A 23,045-nucleotide genomic window follows, 5' to 3' on the forward strand; every position below is an offset into this window, starting at 1 on the left:
CTGGCCTGGGTATGGGTGGGTGGTGTGCAGAAGCGGGGCGGGACGGGGCAGGCCTTTGAGCGTGTCAGACAGTCGAGGGGACTGACTGGTGGGCGCGGCGAGCTGTTGGTTGGGACTTGCGAGGGGAGCAAAGAGTTCCGAGTATAAAGGCACTGCACGAGTTTGCTCTCTGGAGAGTTCCCACGGAGTCTCGTTGCGGTGAGGACTGAGCAGACTTGCCTCAGGTGTAAAGTAAGAACACGAGGCCAGTATATAGTACCTCGCACGGGGAAAGCACCTGCAGCACTACGACTTCCGTCTTGTCGACGGGACCGTCCGGGAGTTGGCACCCATCCCGGGCAGGAGCTGGACAGGAGCGCCTTCCTCCTGGGAACCACACACACCCACGAGCCCAGGACCTCTGCACAGTATGAAGCACGAGGTGCTAACGCGGTGCAAGCATGCAGGTCTGCATGCTCCTCGTCGCCCTCGCATGCACGTTACCTTCTTAGTCCCTTCGCACCCGCACACACACACAAAGGTTACGGGGACCTTGTGCTGGGTTGGTGCTGACCTGACACGCGACTTTTGCTGACCAGGCGCAGATGAGGTGCTGACGGGCCCTGCTCTGCTCGATGCTCCGCCGCGCTTCATGCGCCCCGGGTTGCGCTGCAGCTGAGGTGCATCTCCATCTGCACATGCGACACGCGGGACGCAGCGGGAAACCAAAGCGAAAGGCGTGCCTGACTTGGAGAGTTGCGTCGCGTTCCGTCTTCTTGGTTGACACGCCCCAGCCGCCCAAGTCTCTGATCTCTCAGTCGCCGACCACTGACATCAAGCCGTGCAAGTACCAGACACCAAGTGCGTACGCCCTCTTCATTCTGTCCGTCCACTGGCTGTCCGTGCCGGCAAAATACAGGGATATGCTCGCGGTCCCACGTCCGGACCCGAGGGCTGTTGGTCGCTGCTCCCTGCAACTCGCGCCATCACGCCGCAGCCGTCCACCAATCCATGACGGGCCATGGCAATCCCACTGCCGGCCTGGGTGCCGCCCGACTTGCGTCTTCGTGTGCGTTTCGGATGGCTCTTGCTGGCGGACCGTGTGCGATCGCTCAGTCCTCCAACATCTCGCTGCTCACGCCACTTGCCCCGGCGTGCGCTCCGATGTGCCTGCGGCCCGTGTCCGTGGCGAAGAAACGGCGAGCAGCGGTGGCAATCAATCAATTCGGACGCCAGCTCAATCGAGACGGTCCAGACGAGCCGCGCAGCGGGCCGACACGAACCAGTCTTGGATACAAGTGGCCGCGTGCATCCAACGCATAATGTTGCCTCGCCTTTCAGCCCAATGGCTGGTCTTGGCCGACCCGTCTCACCCGCCGCTCCCACAGCCTCCGCACCCACCCTGGCAAGAATATGTATAATTGCTCGACATTACTGCACCTCCTCAGTCCTAGCTTTCGACATGAAAACTTTCTTGAGGCTGTGTCCGCCATTGGTCGCAGTCCACCGCAATCGTGCCCGCCCAGCAAGGCGTCGAAAGTAACGTCAACACATAGGCTTCACGCCTGTGTATCAGGTCAGTCAACGCCTGGCCGCGCGCGCGGGCCCCGGCGCGTCGTTGAGCCGCTTGGCGACGTCAACCGGCGGCAGCGCACACGGGCCCGTGGGATACCCCGGGCCCCGTCCGGCTGCCGATCGCTCATTTTAAAAATGCCCGACCACCGTCTTCCGTCAGCGTGCAAATCGACAAAGGACGCGGAGAGTTTGGCCGTATGGGGCAGCATGTGTATTCCTCAAGGATGCTCTCCATGCGGGCGGGTTCCGCTCGTCTGTGCGAGTATCGGCCAGTCGTCACTGATGGTCGTCCTAGGGCCTCATGATCAGCCTGAAGACAGGGCTCGAGGGTCGCAACAGCCGACCGCTTCCCGTCAGGTGGCGCATCTGTCTCGCATGCGAGAATCGCGAGGAAATGTTGTGCTCCCGCAGCCCGCCTCCAAACAAGGCTGGCTGGCTGGCCGGACAGTCGACACGGCGCCTGAGACAGGTGGTCATGGGAACCGAGCCGGCGTGGTGGCTTGCAGCGAAGTGGTGCGAGCACAACAGCGTGGCTCGATCTGGCCAACGCCTCTCGAGATGTCGTGAGCTTGTGATCCCTGCTGTGCCTGGTCAACCCCTGTCTCTCGATCCAAAGGGGCCCGGCCCATACTCTGGGGAACCAGACAGGCCTGCCGGTTGGTGATTGCCTTGATCTGGCCGTGGCGATCCCAGCTGGACACTTGTAATCCGTCACGGCGCTTTGCTCGCCACTGAGCGCAGGCAAACCCATTGCAAGGTGACGGCTACAGCCCAAGGCGCGTCGACGTCGAGTCACAGAGGACTGGCCGCGCCGAATTGGCCAGTCAGCAGTCGATGCAGGCGCTGACATGGTGCGGTGCCTGAGCCGCGGGGCCTGTCAGAGTATGAGAAAGTGGCCTGGCCCTATGACTGGCCCATCTGCGGCCGTTGTATCCTTCCACACGAACCCCTGCACTGCTCCAGGGCTGCCACTGCCACTGTTGCTGCGTTGCGCTTGCCCTGCTGCCAGCCTCCAGCACGGCGGGCTGCTCCTGCCTCTGGGGAAAGTGGCATTGGCAAGTACTGTACGAAGCACTTGTACTTTGTACCCATCTGATCAGGACAACAGATCCTGCACATTCGTATGCGCTTCGGTCCGCCTCTCACGAGAAACATCTTCACTCACGAGCACGCCCCATCCGCTCCAACCAACAATGTCTTCGCTGTGCCTTGTTGGCCATGGTCACGCCGCCTTTGAGCGTCAGACACCCATGTCGGTCGGCAGTCGACGTCGACACCAGCAACACCCCTCGTTCAATGACGCTGCTCCCCTCCACCATCGGGCTCGTCGCTGCGAAGCATCCCGAGACTGATGGCTGCCGTGACGCCGGAAATTTCGGCCACCTCAACACTGGACGCGGGGAAATCACTTGACATGCTTCTCGACGCTGATATGGGTGTCTGAATCTGCACGCCACCAGCTCGAGCCCGACTCAAGCGGGAGCCTTTTCGCGGGGTCCACGCAGGATCGACATTGAGACATCCGGGGAGAACCGCTTTGGAACTAGCCCCAGGCCCAGGATCAACCGTCGACCAGTGGCGCTCGTCAGCCCCTCTTGAACCTCGGAGCTCATACTGGTTACAGAAGTGCACACATGATGGGGCTGCTTCATCCTAACTCGCGCCAAACACTCTTGGGGTTTCCAAATGCCTCACTTGCACGCTGTTTCCAGTATGACAGCTGCCACAGATCAGGGACGTGACGGACACCACCTCCATGGCGCACATCTTCTGTCCTGGCGTGACCGAACGGAGTGAACGAGCTGCTCTGTGAGCCCCGGGGATCCGGGAGATGGCTTGACACCAGCACGTGCTGTTGGATGCCAACCAAAGCCTCGGTGCGCCAATGTTGCCTGCATACGCCAGGAACCAGGGGCCCTCAGCCACACACGCCGAAGATGGCATACTGGAGACGGATCGAACCTGCTTCGCAAGGAATTTCCAACGGAGACTATGAAGTCGTGCAAATTACCTCAACGGCTGGTGGGGAGCCACCAAGCGAGCCGATTTCAATAGCCTTCCTCGGCACGCCCCAGTTCCGCTCCGCAACCAGACTTCTCCGGGACCGCTGGGTCAGGTGAATCGCAGCAACTTACCACGGACTTGGATGGCACACTCCGCTTCTGTCGAGTTGGGGCAAGCAGTGAAACATACTGTGGCTGCATGTGGTAGTGGTGAAACCCTTCTGGCGGACCTCACGGCGCTCCAAAGATGCTGCGTTCCGGCACGTCAGCCACTCCGTTCTTCTCAGTCTTCACATCGACCGCGGGCGAGAGCTCGCTGGTGTGCCTCCTTTGAATTCGCTGCTCACGATGATCATACTATCATTTCTTTGATCTCCTGCCTGCCGCTGAAGATCGGGGGTTGCCAGACTATCGAAGTGGCCTGCACACCCATGTTAACCACGCCAAGGGACGATGTGCCCTGCACGCACCGGTCCGCAAGGACACTGGAAGTCCAGGCCCGATCACGGGGATCCTCTAAATTCGCTAGAAATTTGGCATGTGAGTCTCGAATGCTGCTCACCCGGCAGCCTTAACACATTTGCCTCAGACGTTGTCCTTGTGGACAGAGGCTCGGTGAATTGGCCGCAAGCAGTGCATGCCGCCATCATCAAACTTGTTCGTCAGGAGAAACCGCAATGCAGTGTGTTGTCGTGTTCCTCCTGGACGACCGGCGCCACCACAACATGGTCGTTTCAGCCTTTGAAGCTGCTTCTTCTGGACCCAGCCTTTATCATCCAGGTCGAACGTGGCCAATGTGTCGCGCTTTGGTCTTAACAGGGCTGTTTGGGGCACGTTTCACCTCCATGTTAACACAATGCGCCGAGGAGATGGATGCCGACGTCTGACATGGAAACCTGGACATGTCACCGGAACATCGGCTGCTGGCATCAGGGGCAAGGCCGCGACAGTATAAGAGCACCCTGGTTCATCTTGCTATTCGCCCGTCGGTCGAGGAGGCAACGGCTTGACAACCATGGCCAAACTAACGGGCATAAGCAGTGTGCATTTCTGTGGTGTAACAACGCGATCAACGTGTGTAGCATCGAGCCTGTTCTGGCGAGTCTCAAGCGGCGAAAATGGCCGGGAACACGCCGAATGGCAAGGGAGGGCACCATGACGCTGGTCAGACCCCAACAGCTCGAGTGCGTTGCAGCCCTAGGGGCTCGGGCCGTTGGGGCCGCTGCCGCCGCAGACACTACGGCAAGCTTAATTCTAGTGGTTCGTGTCGGCACCGCGAAAGATCTCGTCAACCGGCGAGACGAGTACCACCAAGATCAAGACTGACTCTAGGCACTGACTGGCACCAGAAAAGGCATTATGAGTGCGTACAGCTTTTCGTCTTTCCGCGGTGAACCTATTCTCAGGACGCCAAATGCTTGAGCAATGGACTGCCCGCCTTGTCGCGGCTGCCTTCAAGCCCAATGATCAGCCGTGCACAGATTCCAGCTCCGGTTGAGGAATTCAACACGGCTTGCTTGCCGCCAATCTCTTTCAGAAACTGTCAAGGTCTCCCATGTCGTCGAGGTATTTTCTGAAAGCGTGAATGCGGCAAGCAAAGAAGCATGTAAAAGTGAACTGGCTTTGATTTCTAAGCAGCGGCTTCAGCATGGACCCAGCTTGCGATCCCCGCAATGAGGGCAACGCGGCGTCACTCTTGTCCGATTCTTTGTCTGCAGACTGACAGACTTGACCGCTCAACGTCGAATTAAGCTTGTTTTTTTCAACGTTCCTCGCGTGCAGCATGACTCACTAGGGTCGGAGCTGACGAGAAAACTCCGCCCGCTGAACGCACATGCGATGAATGCGAGGACGAGAATGGCACGGCCAAGGCCTGGCTTGGTCATGATGAAAGTTCACTAGCCAGACTCTTGCTTACAAACTCCGCGATGAGATGGAGATCGGGACGATGCGAGGCGGTCCCGCGGATGGCTTCGCCAGGAGCCAATGTATAAAAGGAGTGCTCGCGATGAGAGTCAAAGCTGGAGCATCAACTCCAAGACACACAGACTCAGCATCTACAAGACGGCTTCGCCAGAGCCTCATCAACTACCACCATGTCTCGGCAGCGAATTACACTTGTTGGCATCGGCAACATGGGCGCCGCCCTAGGCCACGCCCTGCTCAAGAACGACACGCCCATTACAGTTTGGAACAGGACGACAGACCGCCCACAGGTCAAGGGTCTGGTCGACGCCGGCGCCGCACTTGAGGGCGATATCAACGCCGCCCTGGTCCACAACGACGGCGTCGTAGTCATCTGCCTTCTCGACTACGACACAATGTACACGGCCCTGGGCTCTTCGGCGTCCAGCCTCCAAGGAAAGACGATTGTCAACCTCACAACCGGTACACCCAAGCAGGGCCGGGACGCCGAGGTTTGGTTCAAGGATCAAGGCGCCTCGCTCTACTTTGACGGTGGCATCATGGGCACGCCAGAGATGGTGGCTACGCCGCACATGGTCATCATGTATAGCGGAGAAACGGAAGCCAGCTTCACGGGCAACCGCGTCCCGGAGCTGCTGGGACCATTTGGCCGCGCCGTGTACGAGGGGGAGGACCCAGGGGCCGCGTCGATGGTGGACCTCGCCGCGCTGTCGGCCATGTATGGCCTGTTCGCCGGAGCGTTCGTCGGCATGGCTCTCCTCAAACGTCAGCGCCAGGCGGGGTTGAAGGCGGGCGAGGCTCCGCAGGTGACGCCAGGGGTAAACAAGGCCATGATCCCGTTGGTCGGCTCGCTGGTCCCGTACTTGAGCCAGATGTCAGAGATCATCGACCAGGAACGCTGGGAGGACAGCCTGGGCAACCCGTTGGGGATGCAGCTGACGGCGCTGAGGACCATTCTGCGCGCGTGCGACGAGGAGGGGGTCGACGGCGGCGCCCTGGCAGGGCTGGCTGCCAACATGCAGAAGGGGGTGGACGAACGCGGCGGGGACGGTGGGATTCCAATCGCGGGCAAGTACCTGCTCAAGTGAAGATGGCGATGGATGGCATTGAGACGCCGGCAGTTGGTAAATTAGGCGTACAATGAAAAAGACGTCTGTGCGTGAAAGCGAACGTGGATGTCGTCGCGTATCGCAATGTCTGAGACTGCAGCCCAAATGCTACCTAGGCTCGATACGGCCCATCTCCAGGTGCAAGCGCGAGTGCGCTTGGGGCTCCACTGGCTTGGCCGATTCGACTGGGTTGACTCGCGCGGCTTGCTGGGCTTTTGGCTTCGTCGAGAGCGATCAGCGTCGTCCGGGTGTGGCGTCATGACGAAAAGGGGACTTGTTTATCCAGGATCTGCGGATTTGGCAAATTCCAAATCGGTGGGCCCTCGAAATCTACCACGAGGCGGTAGAGGATCGTCTCGTCTCGGGTGGGGGATAGGATAGGCATACGGAGTTAGGGGCGGGCCCGACCCTGATGAATCAAGAGGACTCTCGAGGGGATGATTCCAACAATGGGTCGGATGTTTGAGTCGAGCAGCCGCGCCGGCACAACTTGGTCAGTGGGGATGCGAAAGAAGGCGACAGGTGCCTTGGCAACCTTGGGTGCCTCAAGGGGTGCATCGCGACGCGGCAATCGCATGAGCTCGCAGGAGCAATTGGGTTTCCCCTGCGCCGCGGGTCAAAGTAGCCTGCCTTGCCTTGCCTTGCCTTGCCTTGCCTGCATGGTCGCTGCGGGCCTGGGTAGGGGGAAGAAGCCGGTGAAGGACATGTTTGAAGTCCACCTTACCTTGTCTTCCATCGCCCGTCACTAATCAATGCAGACCTTGCCCCTGTGGAAAGGGGTTGTTTCCTCGCCCCAAAGGGAGACGGAAGGGGTTCCGCGGCCGCGGGCCTTCTAGAAGACGCCCTGGCGCTCCAGTATGGGGCCTTCCCAGTGAGGGTGTGGGCGTCTGCACCGGGCAGCGCTCGAAGGCGAAAAGGCTGCCGAAGCGAGCCTGTCCCTGCTGGCATTAGCTTCAGGCACGAGTGCTCCGTCCAGGGGCCAGCCGTGTCCGCGTCGTCGTACGACGACTCGGCATCCGACGAGGCTGGGAGCTGTCCTCGCACACTCTCGCACAGACAAGCGACGGCTACATGCACGTCCCCTGGCCCGTTACCCCCTCCCCTGCCCGTCGACGATGAAAAGGGAAAGTGGCCGCACCGAGAGCATGCTCCACTGCCGCAACCCACGATGCTGGGCCTGGACGCCCTACGAGTGCAGGGGGCCGCGGCGTGGCGTGGCCTGCCCTCCAGGGGCTCGAGATCGCGAACGGGGAGTGCAAAAAACGTGGCCGCCAAGCGACCGATTGATGTAAGTTGATGAACAGCTCAAGGCGGCGGGATTGCTTGCGGCGAATACTCCGGCCCCAGTGTCCGTTGGCTGATTCTCGGCCTCTGCGCGTGCTGCGGTGACAAGGCAGGCTGTCGTCGCACGACAGGGCAAAGATCGGGCCTTCTGCATCTTGTCCCCCCCGTCCTCTTCGCCGCCTGGCCCTGGTCTGTCTCTTGGTCCTGTTGGCCGCCATCCCGCCCGCCAGCCACCGGCAAAAGAAGACGCCGTTGCCGCCCCCGCAGTCTGCGTCGGGTCGGACATAACGTGCACGGCACGGTCAACTTGTTGGCCGAGACAGAGAGCATAACGTCGTCGCCGATCGCGATCTTTCCCCTGGTGCTGTTGGCGAGCCTTCGGCTCCGTCGGCCTTGGGCGGTCCAGTCTGTGCGAACAGAGACAATCTCCTTGGCGGCGCTGGGTTGCATCCCGCGAAAGACGTACAGCAACGGCGCGCTGCGGCTGAAGTCGACAATTTGGGGCTCTTTTGGCAATTTGGCTCGCCTCCTGGGGTGGGGGTCGAACCAAGAAACAAGGAGACGTTACTGCAAGACTTGACTCCACTCGTTTGCCGGCTGTGGGGCGGTCGTGGTGGTTTATGCTGTGTTGGGCATGTCCTCCGAGGCCCGTCATGATGCTTCGTTGATTGTCGGTGGCAATGGCTGCTGCTACCGGGTAAGCTCTCCAGAACTCAGCACTCAGTCATGCCTCATGCCTTTGGCTTCCAGGCTGTCTCTTGAGTCCTGCAAGATACGTGGCGAGGCGGGCAGCGGTCTCTAGTGCCCATTTGCCGGCACCGGACGCAGAATTGTCCACTCTGTCGGAACCAGTGGTTCCGGTGCAAGAGAGCAATTGTCAGGTAGGCGTGTGTATGCAGGTACAGACGTCGGCAGTGACGTTTCCCAGCTGCAAGTTTTCGCCTTGCGGAAGGGGCCGAAACACACCCGAGCGGCGAGCGGTGTTCCCTGGCCGGGATATGCTGGCCTTCTTGAGTGATCTCTCAAGCATTTCCGAAACGAGCCCTGCCTGGGTCGACTCATGCTCAATTGTGAGTTCGTCTTCGTGGGCATCTCATGTATTGCGGAACCTGTGCTAGTTCGCCTCGTCTGTTCTGTCTGAGGGCGGGACGGGACGAGGCCGCTCGTGATGTGAACTTAGTTGAGGAGGGATGGCAGATGGACGTCGATTTTTGAGACTGCATGCGAGGGGGCCGTACTTCCTCATCCACGCCGCGTGTAGGTATGTAGGTTGCTGCAACATGCAACACCGTCCCCCTGTTGCCGTTCCAATGTCCACTGTCGATTCCGAGAAATTGGTAACCGGCTGTTGATGCCCTCTCCAGGCGTTTCATGGATGGTGTAAGTCACGCTTCCTGGCGCACAGTGTTTGAGGCGGTGGTGTTAGTGAACTGCCGGCCCTGCCCAAAGCGCTGTCGATGTGTCAAAGTTGCCACGGGCTGAAGCATGCCGACGGCCGGGGTCACACAGGGCATCACAACCCGACCTCCTCGATGTTGCTGAGATGTGACCTGGAGACAGAATCGCGAAGTCGCGCGTGGATACAGGGTAGGCTGGCGGCACTGGCCGAACAAGGCGCCGCCAGCCGGGCTAGTGAGACGTCAGCCCGACAGCACAATCACCGGGTGCTTCGGTACAGGACCGTACCGAATCCAATCGATCGAAGACGCAGTGCCCAGTGGTTTCAGCATCACCTGCGTGACCACATCTGTGCGATTGGACGTTGGTCGCTGGATGAGCCGAGCTCTTGGCGTGGCAATCGACGGCCTATACGCCCCTGGGGTTGAGAGCGCCAGTGCCAGTGACAGTGCCAGTGCCAGCGCTGCTTGCCGGTGCCGGTGCCCCGCATCGGAGCAAGGAGTATTCACGGCTCGCAGCGGATAAGGGTATGAGTGATGCAGCTGCAGAGATCCATCAACGCCCGACGGGCCTAGCTGACGACATCCGACCAGGACAATCGCCGCATCAGCGTCTGCCCTGGGCAGCTCTTGCCTCAAGCATCTTTTCGTGGCCTCAGACTTTCAGGCATCCATCCGCCCCTCCCCCGTTAGCGACGGAAGCCGCGAAGCAGCAATCGCAACTTCCTCGCGGGGTCAACGCTAGGCAGCCCTCCCCCGAGCCGACTTTTCGTCCGGCCGGCAGCGGACTGGACCGGCGACGACGCCTTCACCCGCCGCTGTGCGCGCGGGAGGTGAGCTGAGCTGATCTGAGCTCACTCGTGCGCACCTCGTCTGCGCCGGAAGCCGAGCCGAAGTCGGCCGCGTGGGCAGCATCGTCGCAACCTCGACTTGAGGCATCTATCATCGCCAACGCCGGGAAGCATGTCAGCCATTCCGCCCCGGAACCTCTGGCAGCTGCACGTGGCAGTCGGCGAGGCCCCTGCTGTCGTGCGCGTCCGCAACCTCCAGGCCACGGTCAAGGGCCCCAACGATGCCTGGGGCCGCCGCGGCCGCTTGCAGCCCATCCTCATCTCGTGCAAGGTCGAGCTGCGTCAGCCCTTCAGCGGCACCTCGTCGGCGGACGCCCTCGCGTCGGATACGGTCCACTATGGCCAACTCAGCAAGGCCATCATTGCAAGCCTCGACCGTCTTGCCGCCGAGACGTGCTCCCCGGAGCCTTCATCCTCGGCTCCTGCTGCCGGGGCCGGGTCCCAACCCGCCGGCGCATCGTCGTCCGTGACTGCATCCTCCTCGACGTGGCCCCTGAGCCTGTGCGAGGTGCTCACTTGGATCTGGATGGACCTCACCGGCTTCTACCACAACGGCAGCCCCATCGATGCCGACGATGACGACGGCGGCCACCCCTTCTCCGCGTCGTCGGCTGCCACGGCGCCTTTCCTGCGAAACCTCCGATCGGTGCGCTGCATCGAGCTGACAGGTCATCTGCCAAAGGCGTCCCTCGTCGGCGACGGCCCCAGCTTCACTTACACGGGCGTGTTCGGCAACGATCTCGTCGGCACAACCATGCGCATCTACGGCCGCACGCTGCGCCTGCAGAACCTGCGCGTGCCCACGCTCATCGGCATCAACGACAACGAGCGCGAGGCCCGGCAGGCGGCGATTGTGAGCGTCGAGGTGGACAACTACGACGCGACGTATGACATTTTCAACGCCCTCGAGTCTAAGATTGTTGATGTGAGTCCTGCCTCTACTCGCGTTGTGCCAGAGGACATGCTGAATGCTGACAACCCCCCGCGCGCAGAGGATGGAGAACTCATCGTTTGGGACTCTGGAGGCGCTGGCTTCAGATATCGCAGAAACAGTCACGCTGTACCTCCGGCTGGAGAGGGCGGAGCCGGTTGACGGATCGGGCTCGCAACTCAAGATCATCGTCGACAAGCCGATAGCGGTGCCTTTTGCTGATGCCCCGTCAGTGGAACTGCGCGTCAATACGAGGGATGTGCCCGTACGAGTATATCACTAGCTATGTAGCGGCGACGCGATGATAGAGACGACATCATGTACACCGATTGGATATAATTGCATGTTGTCATAATATAATGCAAGATGGTGTAGACCATGCCGCTATCTAGTCTGTCTATAGTGCCCAGTCTAAGGTATCAAATCTGCCATGCCCAATCCAAAACTCCGGCAGTGTCCAAGGCAAGGGACGAATCAATCTCGAAAAATCATTACCATGTCATCGCAAGTCATTACACATCAGAAATCTCGCACTGGGGCACGTCGCCGTTTGTGACCTCGTGGATGAAGGTAGGGTCGGGGTCGAAGAGCATGACGTGGAAGTGCTCGACGGCGTGAATCGACTTGAGGGCGGACCAGTTCTTGAACCACGAGACCTGCAGAGATGAACACGGTGCACGGAGAAGCTACGGAGACGGCGAAAACACGACTTACATTGTCAGCGGCGACGCGCGAGCGGAACGTCTTGGACACGTAGTTGTCGATAGCGGCGCGGGCCTTGTCGGTGAGGTCCCCGGTGGTGGGATCCGACTCGAGCTCAAACTTTGTCCAGACGACGAGGTGGACGATGCGCTTGTCGAGCCCGTAGGGCCAGTCGTTGAAGATGATGCGGACGTCGTCGTCGGGGTGCTGGAAGGGCAGGCCGCGGGCGACGATGGGCTCCTGCCAGCGGAGGCGCTCGCCGAGGATGAAGGCGGCGACGGAGCCGTAGGCGGCGGCCTGGCGGTGGGTGTAGGCCTTGTAGCGGCGCAGCTGGGAGGGGACGCGCTGGAAGCGCTCGAGCTCGTTGGCGGCGATGAGGGCGCGGACCTGGGCCCAGGTGAGGCGGGTGAAGGACGAGTCCGGGGAGCCGACGATGCGGCGGTCCTTGTCGCTGAGGTTGAGGAGGAACGGAGGGCACTCCGGCGTCCGGTCGGCCTCGGGGACGTTGTAATGCCAGTAGGGGATGGGGTCGAGGGAGCCCATGTTGGAGTTCTGGGTTCTGGTGTGGTCTGCTGGGACGTTCGTGAGGCGTCGGTGGTCTGCAGCAGCACCGGGCTTTGTGTCGCAAGCGATCCGTACTTCGTGAAGCGAAGCCAAAGCAAAGCAAGGCAGAAACTTCAAGGTGCCGACGGGCTGGGGCGCGAGGTAGTCATAACTTTGACTGGCTTGGCTCCGTCACGGCCGGCGGAGGGCGGAAACGACGGGACCGCCGGGGAGGTCAGCAGCGCATTGAAAGGCCCCCGGCGCGCCGGAAGGGCTGGCGGACCACTGCGGTTGCCGGATCGAGGCACGCCACGGGCGGAACAGCGACCAGGCGGAGATGCCCTTTTTGCGGGCGGGCAGGCGGGCGAAACGGGTGGCCGGGGGAGGATGCAACGTTGTGGCAGGGCTGGGTCTCGGTGGTCTCGGTGCGGCTGCCGGACGGCGGGTGGAGGGCGTGGGATGGAAGGACGCGAGGTGGATTCGTCAATGCGGTGGTGGAGGAATGAATCAGTCAGTGGTCGACCGGTCGGCCGGCCGGCAGAGGGCCGGAGCCGGAGAATCTCGGCCCGGGGGGTGGTGGGTGCGCCGGCCACAGGGCCTCTTGTGGTGAAGCACTGCGACGCCTGTGGCTGTGTAGGGAACGAAGTAATTAATTATCTCCTCTTTGATACACAAAGGGCCGCGTGGTCGGTCACTTCATCAGGGGGGCCTCAGGCGAGATGAGGCGGGCATGGTCATGAGATGATGTGGCCGCCGCCCGGAACCAGAAATAGTAGCCCCAGGGACAGCGACTCCAGCCAATGCCGTCCCCACGTGTCGGTGTCAGGGGGAGCTTCGAGAACCTTGATTTATTGAGGACGTCGTTTAAGCTCGGCTGTGGTGTTACCGCACCGCACCGCACCGCACCGCACCGCACCGGGCTGTCACCTGTTGGGTACGTAGGTAGGTAGGTACGCTGTACGATGCTGCGCTGCGCTGCGGCTGTGCGAGTGATTGCTGTGCTATAATAAGTACGGCGGCCCAGTGGGCAAGAACAGGCGCGACACGCACAGGTCGACATGACAGGCGGCCTGATGCTATGCTATCATATCATTTTGTACAACCACGACGCAGCCGACCGACCACCAAATCGTGATGGGTGTCCCCCTGTCGAGGCGAGGCGATAATGAGATGCCATCAGCGGTCGGCCCAATCACGCCGCCCCATCTGCCGCACCGGCCAGCGGCAGGCCCCCTGTCTGGCTCCCGCTGCAACGGCTGCGGCCGCCGTTGGGCTGCGTCGTCGACGGGCGATGATGTGCTTGCCCGACGGTGTGGACGAGGCACCGAGTCGAGAACGAACGACTGTCATCGGCCGTCTAGGTACCGTTTCGGTGGGCACGCACGCACGCACCAGAGAAATGCGTGCGTGCGCTCTTTTCGCCGCCCCAGGCGGCCGGTTCTCGATCCACCGTCGACACCGATCACCGATGGCATGGCGGTTGCGCTGGCGTCCGCGCTTGCATGGCGCGCCCAAAAATGGCGGCGACAAATTTGCTTGCTGCTGCTACTAAACGTGGTAGTTGCCGCCCCGGCGATCGGCCGGCCGTGGGCTGGACCAGTCCGCATCTGTTAAGTCAGTTAGCGGGCGGTGGTAGAACGTGGCGGGCGCGGGCGACGGGGTGGTATTGGTGGCGGCCTTCCATGCAAAGTTGGTGTCGCCGTCGCCGTCGTCCAAGGCGGCGTCCGTTGTTGTTTGTTGGGTTGGGTTGGGGCGAGGGAAAAAAAGGATTTGCAGTCTGCAGCGGCCTGTCCGTCATGCACGCTTTGCACGACGCATGCACGAACGCACGCACCTGCAATCATTTTTTCCCCCTCGTGTCGAGTCACCCCTTTGACAACTTTTTTGCCACCCCTTCCTTGTTGGGCGATTCTTCATCTGCGTCCATGCTCCCGAGGGCGGGCCTGGCGCGAGATGGGAAACGGCATGGGCTGGCTGGCCATGGGGATCCCATGGGTTTGGGGCAAAGGGGACTGGGATGGCACGGATGCCGCCGTTGCTGCTGGAAAGTAGGCGGTGGGGGTGGCAGCGAGCCGAAACAAAATGGACCGGGTTTTTGATGAGCGGGTGCTGAAATTGGGCTTGCTGGGGATGGGCAAGTTTTCCAATGGAGGGGAGGCGGCTCGCGAACACGGTGCGACGAGGGCATCCGAGTTGATGGAAAGCAAGCCTCGTTTGGTTGGGGCCACCGTCGTCTTCCGAGTACTCTGTAGGCGCAAGTTGCACGAGGTGTTCGTCGGGGTTCATCAGTTACCGCAATGTACAATATCGCCACGGGGCATCAATCATGTTTTGCTCTGTTGTACCCGTCCGTCGACGCCGGCCTGACGTCAACCACCACCAGCACAGCACGCACAGCTGCAGCGGCGCCTGCGATTAGGTGCTTCGCGACCCCGCCTACCTACTAAGTTAGGTAGAAGAGGTGGTGCCTGAGGTGGTGGTGGCGTCAGTCGCCAGCTGGAGAGTTGCACAGCACGACAATGCAGAGCTGTCATCTCCCAATGGTGCGTACCTGTACCTGCCTACTGCCCGGCCGCGACGTCGCAACGCTGCAAGCCGCTGACAATTGAAGCTCGGCACGCCTCGTCTCACGACGCCTTCACCGCATCCATGAGAACCTAGGCGGGAGCGGATGCACTGCCCGCCTTGCCCCCCCCACCCCAGGAGCAACAGCTGGAGCTCTCTCGCTACAAGGGGAGGCAAAGGAGGCTACAGGGCCACCTTGATAGGCCGCCCGGCTCACCGTGCAGGGGTGTCTGCCCCCCCAATCCCGCCCCTCGCGCCTCCCTCTGCCCCCCCCCCCCCCCCCCCACCACTGCCGCCAGGCCTGGGTGCCCCGCCTCTAGCAGCTCTCTTGCCTGTCTTGTCTCTCCTGACCCAGTTTCATCACTCTCTCGTCGTCGACAACTTCGCTGTCCTCCCGTCCCTCCTCCACGCCCTGCCTCTCCCTCCTCCCAACCTCCGCCTCTCCTCTCCTCCTCCACAGACCTGCTCCCCCGCGATACAGCTTCGGATCGACGACGACATAGCTGCCTTCCACCTCCCGCCGACTCAATAAATCGCCCACAATGGCTGGTGTCAAGAGCTCCCTGCCCTCGCACCTCAAGCCCAAGGCCGCCGCCGCCGACGGTGACGACAATGGCTTCGAGAGACGCCATCACGGCAAGACGCGCAGTCACATGGCAAGTTGCTCCCCTGCCCGTTTTGCGCATGGCCCGTTGCAGCCGTATCCCCTTGCTTGCACCTGTCGTTGCTCTTGTCCGTGCTGGGACCGCCGTCTTCGCATTGCGATTCCGTCCATTCCTGCCGCATGTTTGCAGCGCACACAACAAAACAGCAAACCACCACTGAATCAGTCCCGACTACGGCTTGCTCTCCCGACTCTGTGAACAACGGCCGACGCGACCTCCTTCTTGTACGCTCCTGGCTCGCTTCGTTCTCTGTGACGGCGCATCAAAGTCTCGACTGTTCAGTCGAGCGGCTCCCGCCAATCCGTTGCTGGGTCGCCCACCAGAGACTGCTGCGAAACTTGCGCCACTTCCCCATGTCACTCGTTTCCACGCTCGGTGCGAGTGACTTTGCAGAATAACGAAGTGATGCTCTTCGCGACGCTGCCCCGACCCAGCCAAGGCCCTCCGCCGTCCTTCCCTCGGGCTACATAACCGCGATTTCTTGCTCTTTCTCTACCCTGCCTTGCTTGATGTCTTGCCCCACCGAGACTTTTCCCGCTGCGATGGCTTACACAGATGTACGTAGCGAACAATCGCTAATCGGGCAAACGCAGGCCTTTGAGAACACGTCGACCAGCGTGGCCGCGGCTCAGATGCGAAATGCCTTGACCAACCTCGCCGAGACGGTCGAGGACACCGAGCAGAAGAAGGTACAGCCACTCGACGTTCTGATCGCCTGCCCAGTCTGCTGACCATAGCGCCCCCAGCTGTTCGAGACGGAGATGGACAACTTCTTTGCCCTCTTCCGCCGCTATCTCAACGACAAGGCCAAGGGCAACGCCGTGTAAGTGGCCACTGCCGCCTTTGCTGTCGTTGTCGCCAGGCTGACCATTCTCTCAGTGACTGGGACCGCATCGCCCCGCCTGCCCAGGGCCAGGTCGTCGACTACGAGGACCTTGCCAACTCCGAGTCGGTCAATTTCCTCAGCAAGCTCGCCGTTCTCAAGCTCAACGGTGGCCTCGGCACGTCAATGGGTTGCGTCGGCCCCAAGTCGGTCATCGAAGTCCGCGACGGCATGTCCTTCCTTGACCTCTCGGTCCGCCAGATCGAGTATCTGAACCGCACCTACGACGTCAACGTGCCCTTTATCCTCATGAACTCGTTCAACACCAACGACGACACCGCCGCCATCATCAAGAAGTACGAGGGCCACAACGTCGACATCCTCACCTTCAACCAGTCCAGATACCCCAGAATCCTCAAGGACTCGCTCCTGCCTGTCCCCAAGGACTTCAAGTCCTCCATTACCGAGTGGTACCCCCCGGGCCACGGCGACGTCTTCGAGTCCCTCTACAACTCGGGCATCCTCGACAAGCTCATCGAGCGCGGCATTGAGATCATCTTCCTCTCCAACGTCGACAACCTCGGTGCCGTCGTCGACCTGCGCATCCTGCAGCACATGGTGGAGACCAAGGCCGAGTACATCATGGAGCTGACCAACAAGACCAAGGCCGACGTCAAGGGTGGCACCATCATTGACTACGAGGGCTCCGTTCGTCTGCTTGAGATTGCCCAGGTTCCCAAGGAGCATGTCAACGAGTTCAAGTCGATCAAGAAGTTCAAGTACTTCAACACCAACAACATCTGGCTCAACCTCAAGGCCATCAAGCGCGTCGTCGAGAACGACGAGCTCGAGATGGAGATCATCCCCAACGGCAAGACCATTCCCGGCGACAAGAAGGGCGAGTCGGACATTTCCATCATTCAGCTCGAGACGGCTGTCGGCGCCGCCATTCGCCACTTCAAGAATGCTCACGGTGTCAACGTGCCGCGTCGCCGCTTCCTGCCCGTCAAGACGTGCTCGGATCTGATGCTGGTCAAGTCGGACCTGTACACCCTCAAGCACGGCCAGCTCCAGATGAGCGCCGCCCGCTTCGGCGACGCCCCTCTCATCAAGCTCGGCGGCGACTTCAAGAAGGTTTCCGACTTCCAGAAGCGCATTCCCTCGATCCCCAAGGTCCTCGAGCTCGACCACCTGACCATTACCGGCGCTGTCAACCTGGGCCGTGGCGTCACGCTCAAGGGCACCGTCATCATCGTGGCCACCGAGGGCAGCACCATCGATATCCCCCCGGGCTCTATCCTGGAGAACGTGGTGGTTCAGGGCAGCTTGCGCCTGCTGGAGCATTAAAGGGAAACAGCGTACTACCTGGGAAGGAAGTGACTTTTTGTTTTTCATGTGGGCGGGGATTTAAAATCACGGCATGGGCTGGTCGCCGGGTCTCGCCCGCGCGCCGGACAAGGGAAAGCCGCGATGGCAGCATAAATGGACGGACTGGCAGGAAACGGTGCTCTTCATCTTGTGGTGTGGACTATCGTTGCTGGATGGGAGGTGTGAATGACGGGTATTTAGCAGCCGCATGGGCGCGCCCGACAGGTACTGTAGTGTAACTCAGCGCCAACAAACTAATCGATGTCTTTTTCGCGTCCTTTGCTGCGGCTGCTCCGCCAGTCGGCTCCGTGGATTGGATCATGGACGGGCTGCATGGACGCGCGCTGTGTCCTGCACAACAGAGTTTCTGTTTGCTGCACGGGCTTGGGCCGACATCCATGGCAGCTGTGCGACCCAAGCGCGGGTCCGTGCCGGTGACACGACGTGCGACCGAGGTGACCTTGACTCGCAAGCGGCACGATGTCGTGACGGCGGGAGATGATGTCGTACAGCCCACCCGCACTCGTCACCCGGGTCGCCGCCGAAGTCCACCTCCGCCGACGGTCTGCCGGCTCGTGACCTTCTGCGGTGCGCCGTCACAGGGGTGTCCCGAAATCCGGCATCATTATGCAGACGACCGGGTGCAACGACCACCGGCGTGGTGATTGATCGGAGCGTCATGCCTCAACGCGCGGCGGCCGCCTGGACCGGCGATGCCCCTTGGACGCGGTCGACCCGCCGCCTGCGGACGTGAGGCTTTCGAAGGCGGCCGATGATGATGATGCCTCGTGATGGTCAACGTCATTGCGGGCTACATATCCGCAGACGCCCTCACAAAGGAGCCAAACGTGTCTGAGTTGAACGAGACGCGACGGCACGCAGATGATGCGGTCATGATCATGTTCTTCTCTGGTGCCCAGGGGCGCATTCCTGTGTCGGTGGTTCCCTCTGAGGAGGCGCAATAGTAGGCATGGCAGGCAATCGGGCACCGTGGACCCATGGCGCACGGCGGCGACGCAACTCGCCCCGTGGGTCGACGCGAAAAGCGGTCATGGTCCCATTGACGAGATGAGGCCCTTCGACGCGCCGACAGGGCTGTGTACGGAGATGGAGCGGGCTTTCGTCCTTTTCAGGCGACGATGGAATGTCAGTCCATTCTCGGAAGGCTCGCCGAGATGCAGAGGATGAGTAAGCGAACTGGCATGGTGGGGTGCCAATGCCAATGCCATGGTGTTCTCGCGGTCCCTGCGTGGTTGCTGGCATGGATGCTTGGCTGGGGTTCAAAGTTGGTAGTCTGTTGGTTCTGACAATGCAGCCTCGGAAGGGCGGCCAACATTTGCCCGCTCACCCGTTGCAAGCGCAGTCTGGGGAACGTCCGCGGCGAGAGGGCATGATCCGTTACGCTCCACGCAAAATATACTGTACTGCAGAGTCAGTACGGAGTAAAGTCCGGGCAAGCAAGCAAGCAGCCAAGCAAACGTGGTGACGCTCATCTTGGGCGCTTGCCCGGCCATGACCGATGGTGCTCGTGTCAGTACCGCATTGCCGTCTTGAGTCCCATGACCGACCATTCTGGGCTTTGGCAGGGCGGGTCATCACTTGCACCGCCCTCGCGAGTCGCGACCCTGCGCGTGCTTGGATGCTTGGGTGCCTGCCCGCCGACCGAGGTGTGAGGCGCAGCACGCACGAGAAGAGTGTGAAGCCTCCGCGTGCCACCCGTCGACGCATGCGCCCCAGGCCGGGAAAAGGGCGCCTATATTCGCGGCTTCGTATTCTTGGCGTAGTGGTGTACCTTTGGCTGCCACCATTCGCTGACCAGGCTGAGGAGCAACGGGCGGGCGAGGTCCCGACTCCCAGAGGCTTCGCAACAAAGACACCCACAGAGGGGAGAGACACCCACGGATGTGCTGGAGAGCAACAATAGAAGCCGGTTGTGTCTCTGTGAGCGGCGCTAGCGGGCAATTGCAGCCACCTGGACCTGGAGCTGAAGCTTTTGGGTGGGCGGGCGGAGTCGCGCGTGGGGACTGCCCCAAGAGGCATGGGCCGTGGTAGCCGGCGATGGGGCAGCCTGTGCCTGACGGCCAGGATGGGGCCTCCACACCTGGAGGAGCGAGAGAGGCACAGATGGAGGCATCCGTGTCAACCGCCCGTCCATGGCGTCCAGATGGCGCCCATGGCGCCCATGGCGCGCTTGCTGCTGTGGCGGGTCCCCTGTCCCTGCTGGACAAATTGAACCTGCTGCTTGGCGCCGCCCCCTCTCCCTCTGTCGCCTGGACCTCGCAAAAGGGGCTGTCGAGAGAAGCAGCGTTGAGGTGGCTGTTGGCTGCTGTGGTGACGACGACTGCTGCTGCTCAGGACGCGGTGGCTCGATGATGGATGCTCAGCTCCGCACGCGCCGTGGGTCGAGAGAGAGAGCGAGAGAGAGAAAGACGGGAGACAGGGAGACAGAGGTCCGAGAGGCTGATTGATGCTGCTGCGAGTGCAGTCAGGGGCGAGCTAAACTTTGTCCCAAGTCGTCGGCTGTGGATGGGTCCGATGCGGCGTCTGGTGAGACAAGGGACGGCCGTAGACTTTTGGGGATCCGCCCCGACATCGACGGTACACGGCATGGCGAGAGAGGAGCGCGCTCGCTCGCCGTACACCCAGGTACTGCGCTGCAGATGTGAAGCTTGCGCGGTGGTTTCTTTCTGGCCCGGTCTCCCGCGTTGGAGCCCTGGCTGGCCTGGTCCCCCAGCGGAGGCGGCGGCGGGTTGGCGTGGAAATGGAATGTGACCGAGGACGGCAAGACGGGGCCATCAGAGGGCCAAGGCCGGCGCGCCGCGGTGCAGATAATTTGCCTCCTCAGGCTGGCCCAAACCAGAAAGAGCCGCGGCCATTGTTATTTGAGCTGGGGGCGCGCCTCGCCAGCTCTCATTTCCCTCCTCTTTTCGCTTCTCCTCTTCTCCCTCTGCTCGTTCGTCTTCGCCCCGTCGTTGCAGTCAATCGCTCTCCAGTTTTCGAGCCCGGTTTTCCCGCCGCCGTCCATTTGCACCTTGTAAGTGAGTCCGTCCCCGAACGCATGCGATTCTCGTCTTGGCTTCTTTCCTTTTTTGTTGTCTTCTGGTTCAGCCACCCCCCTGCGTGTCTCTCCTGTCAGTTGCGGCGGCGACTGGCGCGGCACTGTGCGCGGTGCGTGGGTGCGTGCGCTCTGGCTGGCGCGCGAGGACCAATCTGAACCTCGGCGGGGTGGATCGTTCGTTGTCGACCAAGAGGAAGGCGAGTGCCAGAGGCAAAAGAGCGCGAGTGACAGAGACATGCGGCGAGCAAATCGACAGATGGCTTGCGAGAGAGCAAGACATGACGAACGGATCGGCAACGGGCTGAGGGGCTCGCCCAGTGGCCGCTCCGCACCGCCCGCGCCGCCGTGCCGGTCCTGCCTCGTCGTCGACCTCATGGACCCGTCAGCGTCCATGGATCTCCTCGCCCTCGTCGACAACCGCAGAGCAGGAGCCAATGCCAGACCGAGACGAAGCGGGCGCCAGTTGCCACACGGCAAGCGCTGCGCTGCAGTTTGCCATTGCGTCGCTCTTTCCGCCCGCCGCGTCTCGTCTGGACGTGGACAGCACGCCTCTAGTCGCTCTTGCCCGATCTCACCCGCCCACGCCCACGCTTGCCACGCCCGCGCCCACGCCCTCGCGCACGCGCACGCGCAGACTACCAGCACCCAATTGTCTTGTCATTTATCATGACGGCGCCGTCCATCATGTGCCCCAACACAACTTCTCTCCTCCCCATCCCCTCCCCCCTCCTTCCCTCACCATCGTCTTCCCCGCTTATCACACGCGAGCGCGCCGCACTGCGTGTTGGACTGACAAGCAGGCTTGGAAGCTCGCGAAGCAAACAAGCGGATCCCGACCCGTCCAACCTCTGATTCGAGTCATCTTCAAGCTAGCTAACACGCACCGCCTCCCGCGCAGCAAGACACTCGTTACACTCCTCTTCATCTTTTTCGCCCACCATGAAGTACTCACTTGCCTTCATCTCGGCCCTGGCCGCCGCCGCCGCCGCGAAGCCGGCCTTCCTCAACACCGCATACCAGGTCGTCGAGGGCGAGAACTTCACTCTGAAGTACTCGGGCTGCGACTCTGGCTGCACCATTGTGATCCAGGATGGGCCCAGCACCAACCTTAAGACGGTCAAGACGGTGACGAGTATGCTTCCCTCGAACTCGCCCCTTTGCCCGACGCTTCTGCCTTGCTGATGCATCTTGACCTATGTAGCCGGTGCCACTGGCTCCTCCTTCACCTTCAAGCCGGAGGGCCTTCCCACGGGCACCTACGCCTTCAAGATCACCGACTCCAAGGGCGAGTTCAACTACAGCCCCCAGTTCAGCTACCAGGGCACCGGCACCATCTCTTCCACCTCCAAGGAGAGCGCGACTGCTTCCAGCACCGCCAAGTCCACCTCGGCTCCCTCGTCGACTGAATCTGCCTCTTCGACCGAGTCCGAGTCCACTGCCACCGTCTCCAGCACCACCGGGTCTACCAGCACCGCCTCTGAGACCACCCTGACCAAGACGACCTCCAACGCTTCCTCCACCACTGAGGCTGCCACTACTGCCAGCTCTAGTGAGCATACCCCTTTCCCCCCTTGATGGAGGGGACGGTTACTGACTGGTGTATTCAGGCGCCGCATCCAAGACCTCGTCTGCTCCTCCTGCCTCGACCACCATCCCCAACGCTGGTGGCCGCCTGTCGGCCCCCATGGGTGTCGCCGGTGCCGTCGCCGTCATGGCTTTCCTCAACTAAACGAAACGAGGATGCCGGGGCCGGGATTTCGAGCATTGTTTTATTTACTTATCATTACCGACCAGCGTGTAGACTGTTGGCCGGTGGCGAACGTGGGAGTCGCGCACATTTCTAGTGTCGACTGTCTGAAGGGACAAGCTGGCAGCCTCTTTTAATCGTGTAAAACTGCAATGTGTCATTAGTCTATGATTGGAAGTTGTAATGGACAAGCACACAAGCCTTGAAGTTTACGATACGCCTCCGAACGCTGAGAGCACCGTGAAGACTGCAGGTGCCGGGGGTCTCCTGGCGCACACGTGGTGCGGGAGACGGACTGACGCTATCGGCCACGAGGAAGTGATATAGTTTTGCTTCTCTCGAGTCTTTAGCAGCGGCACTCGGTGGATCTAAGCCGCACCACACCCCCCAACAGAACGTGCAAAGAAAAGCAATGCGAGGCAAGGAACCGAGCGTATGTAGTTACTGAGCTCCCAGATGAAAATGACGGAGGAGCCAAGCCCGCCCCCCCGGCCGGCTCGCCGCAGATCGATCTCTCTC

General features: G+C 61.2%; 5 protein-coding genes across 5 annotated transcripts; 4 read left to right on the top strand and 1 right to left on the bottom strand.

Annotated features, from left to right (window-relative positions):
- Positions 1 to 5,653: 5,653 nt before the first annotated feature.
- PLICBS_002436 (uncharacterized protein) lies at positions 5,654 to 6,571 on the top strand (the record flags this gene model as incomplete). The annotated part of the gene is made up of 1 exon (XM_018322106.2): positions 5,654 to 6,571. One exon carries the CDS (start codon positions 5,654 to 5,656, stop codon positions 6,569 to 6,571), a length of 918 nt encoding a protein of 305 aa, XP_018179586.2.
- A 3,665-nt stretch (positions 6,572 to 10,236) lies between these two features.
- Positions 10,237 to 11,338, top strand: PLICBS_002437 (uncharacterized protein; the record flags this gene model as incomplete). Its single annotated transcript, XM_018322109.2, has 2 exons — positions 10,237 to 11,049; positions 11,117 to 11,338. 2 exons carry the CDS (start codon positions 10,237 to 10,239, stop codon positions 11,336 to 11,338), a joined length of 1,035 nt encoding a protein of 344 aa, XP_018179589.1.
- A 229-nt stretch (positions 11,339 to 11,567) lies between these two features.
- PLICBS_002438 (uncharacterized protein) lies at positions 11,568 to 12,300 on the bottom strand (the record flags this gene model as incomplete). Its single annotated transcript, XM_018322110.2, has 2 exons — positions 11,568 to 11,711; positions 11,770 to 12,300. The coding sequence occupies 2 exons, from the start codon at positions 12,298 to 12,300 to the stop codon at positions 11,568 to 11,570; spliced, it is 675 nt and encodes a 224-aa protein (XP_018179590.1).
- A 3,772-nt stretch (positions 12,301 to 16,072) lies between these two features.
- Positions 16,073 to 17,700, top strand: PLICBS_002439 (UTP-glucose-1-phosphate uridylyltransferase; the record flags this gene model as incomplete). Its single annotated transcript, XM_018322112.1, has 4 exons — positions 16,073 to 16,087; positions 16,124 to 16,219; positions 16,277 to 16,353; positions 16,410 to 17,700. The coding sequence occupies 4 exons, from the start codon at positions 16,073 to 16,075 to the stop codon at positions 17,698 to 17,700; spliced, it is 1,479 nt and encodes a 492-aa protein (XP_018179592.1).
- Positions 17,701 to 21,718: 4,018 nt separating this feature from the next.
- Positions 21,719 to 22,508, top strand: PLICBS_002440 (mucin-12; the record flags this gene model as incomplete). Its single annotated transcript, XM_018322113.1, has 3 exons — positions 21,719 to 21,911; positions 21,981 to 22,328; positions 22,387 to 22,508. The coding sequence occupies 3 exons, from the start codon at positions 21,719 to 21,721 to the stop codon at positions 22,506 to 22,508; spliced, it is 663 nt and encodes a 220-aa protein (XP_018179593.1).
- Between the last annotated feature and the right edge of the window lie 537 nt (positions 22,509 to 23,045).

Source organism: Purpureocillium lilacinum, assembly GCF_023168085.1.
Source record: "Purpureocillium lilacinum CBS 284.36 DNA, scaffold_2, whole genome shotgun sequence".
Lineage (NCBI taxonomy): Eukaryota > Fungi > Ascomycota > Sordariomycetes > Hypocreales > Ophiocordycipitaceae > Purpureocillium > Purpureocillium lilacinum.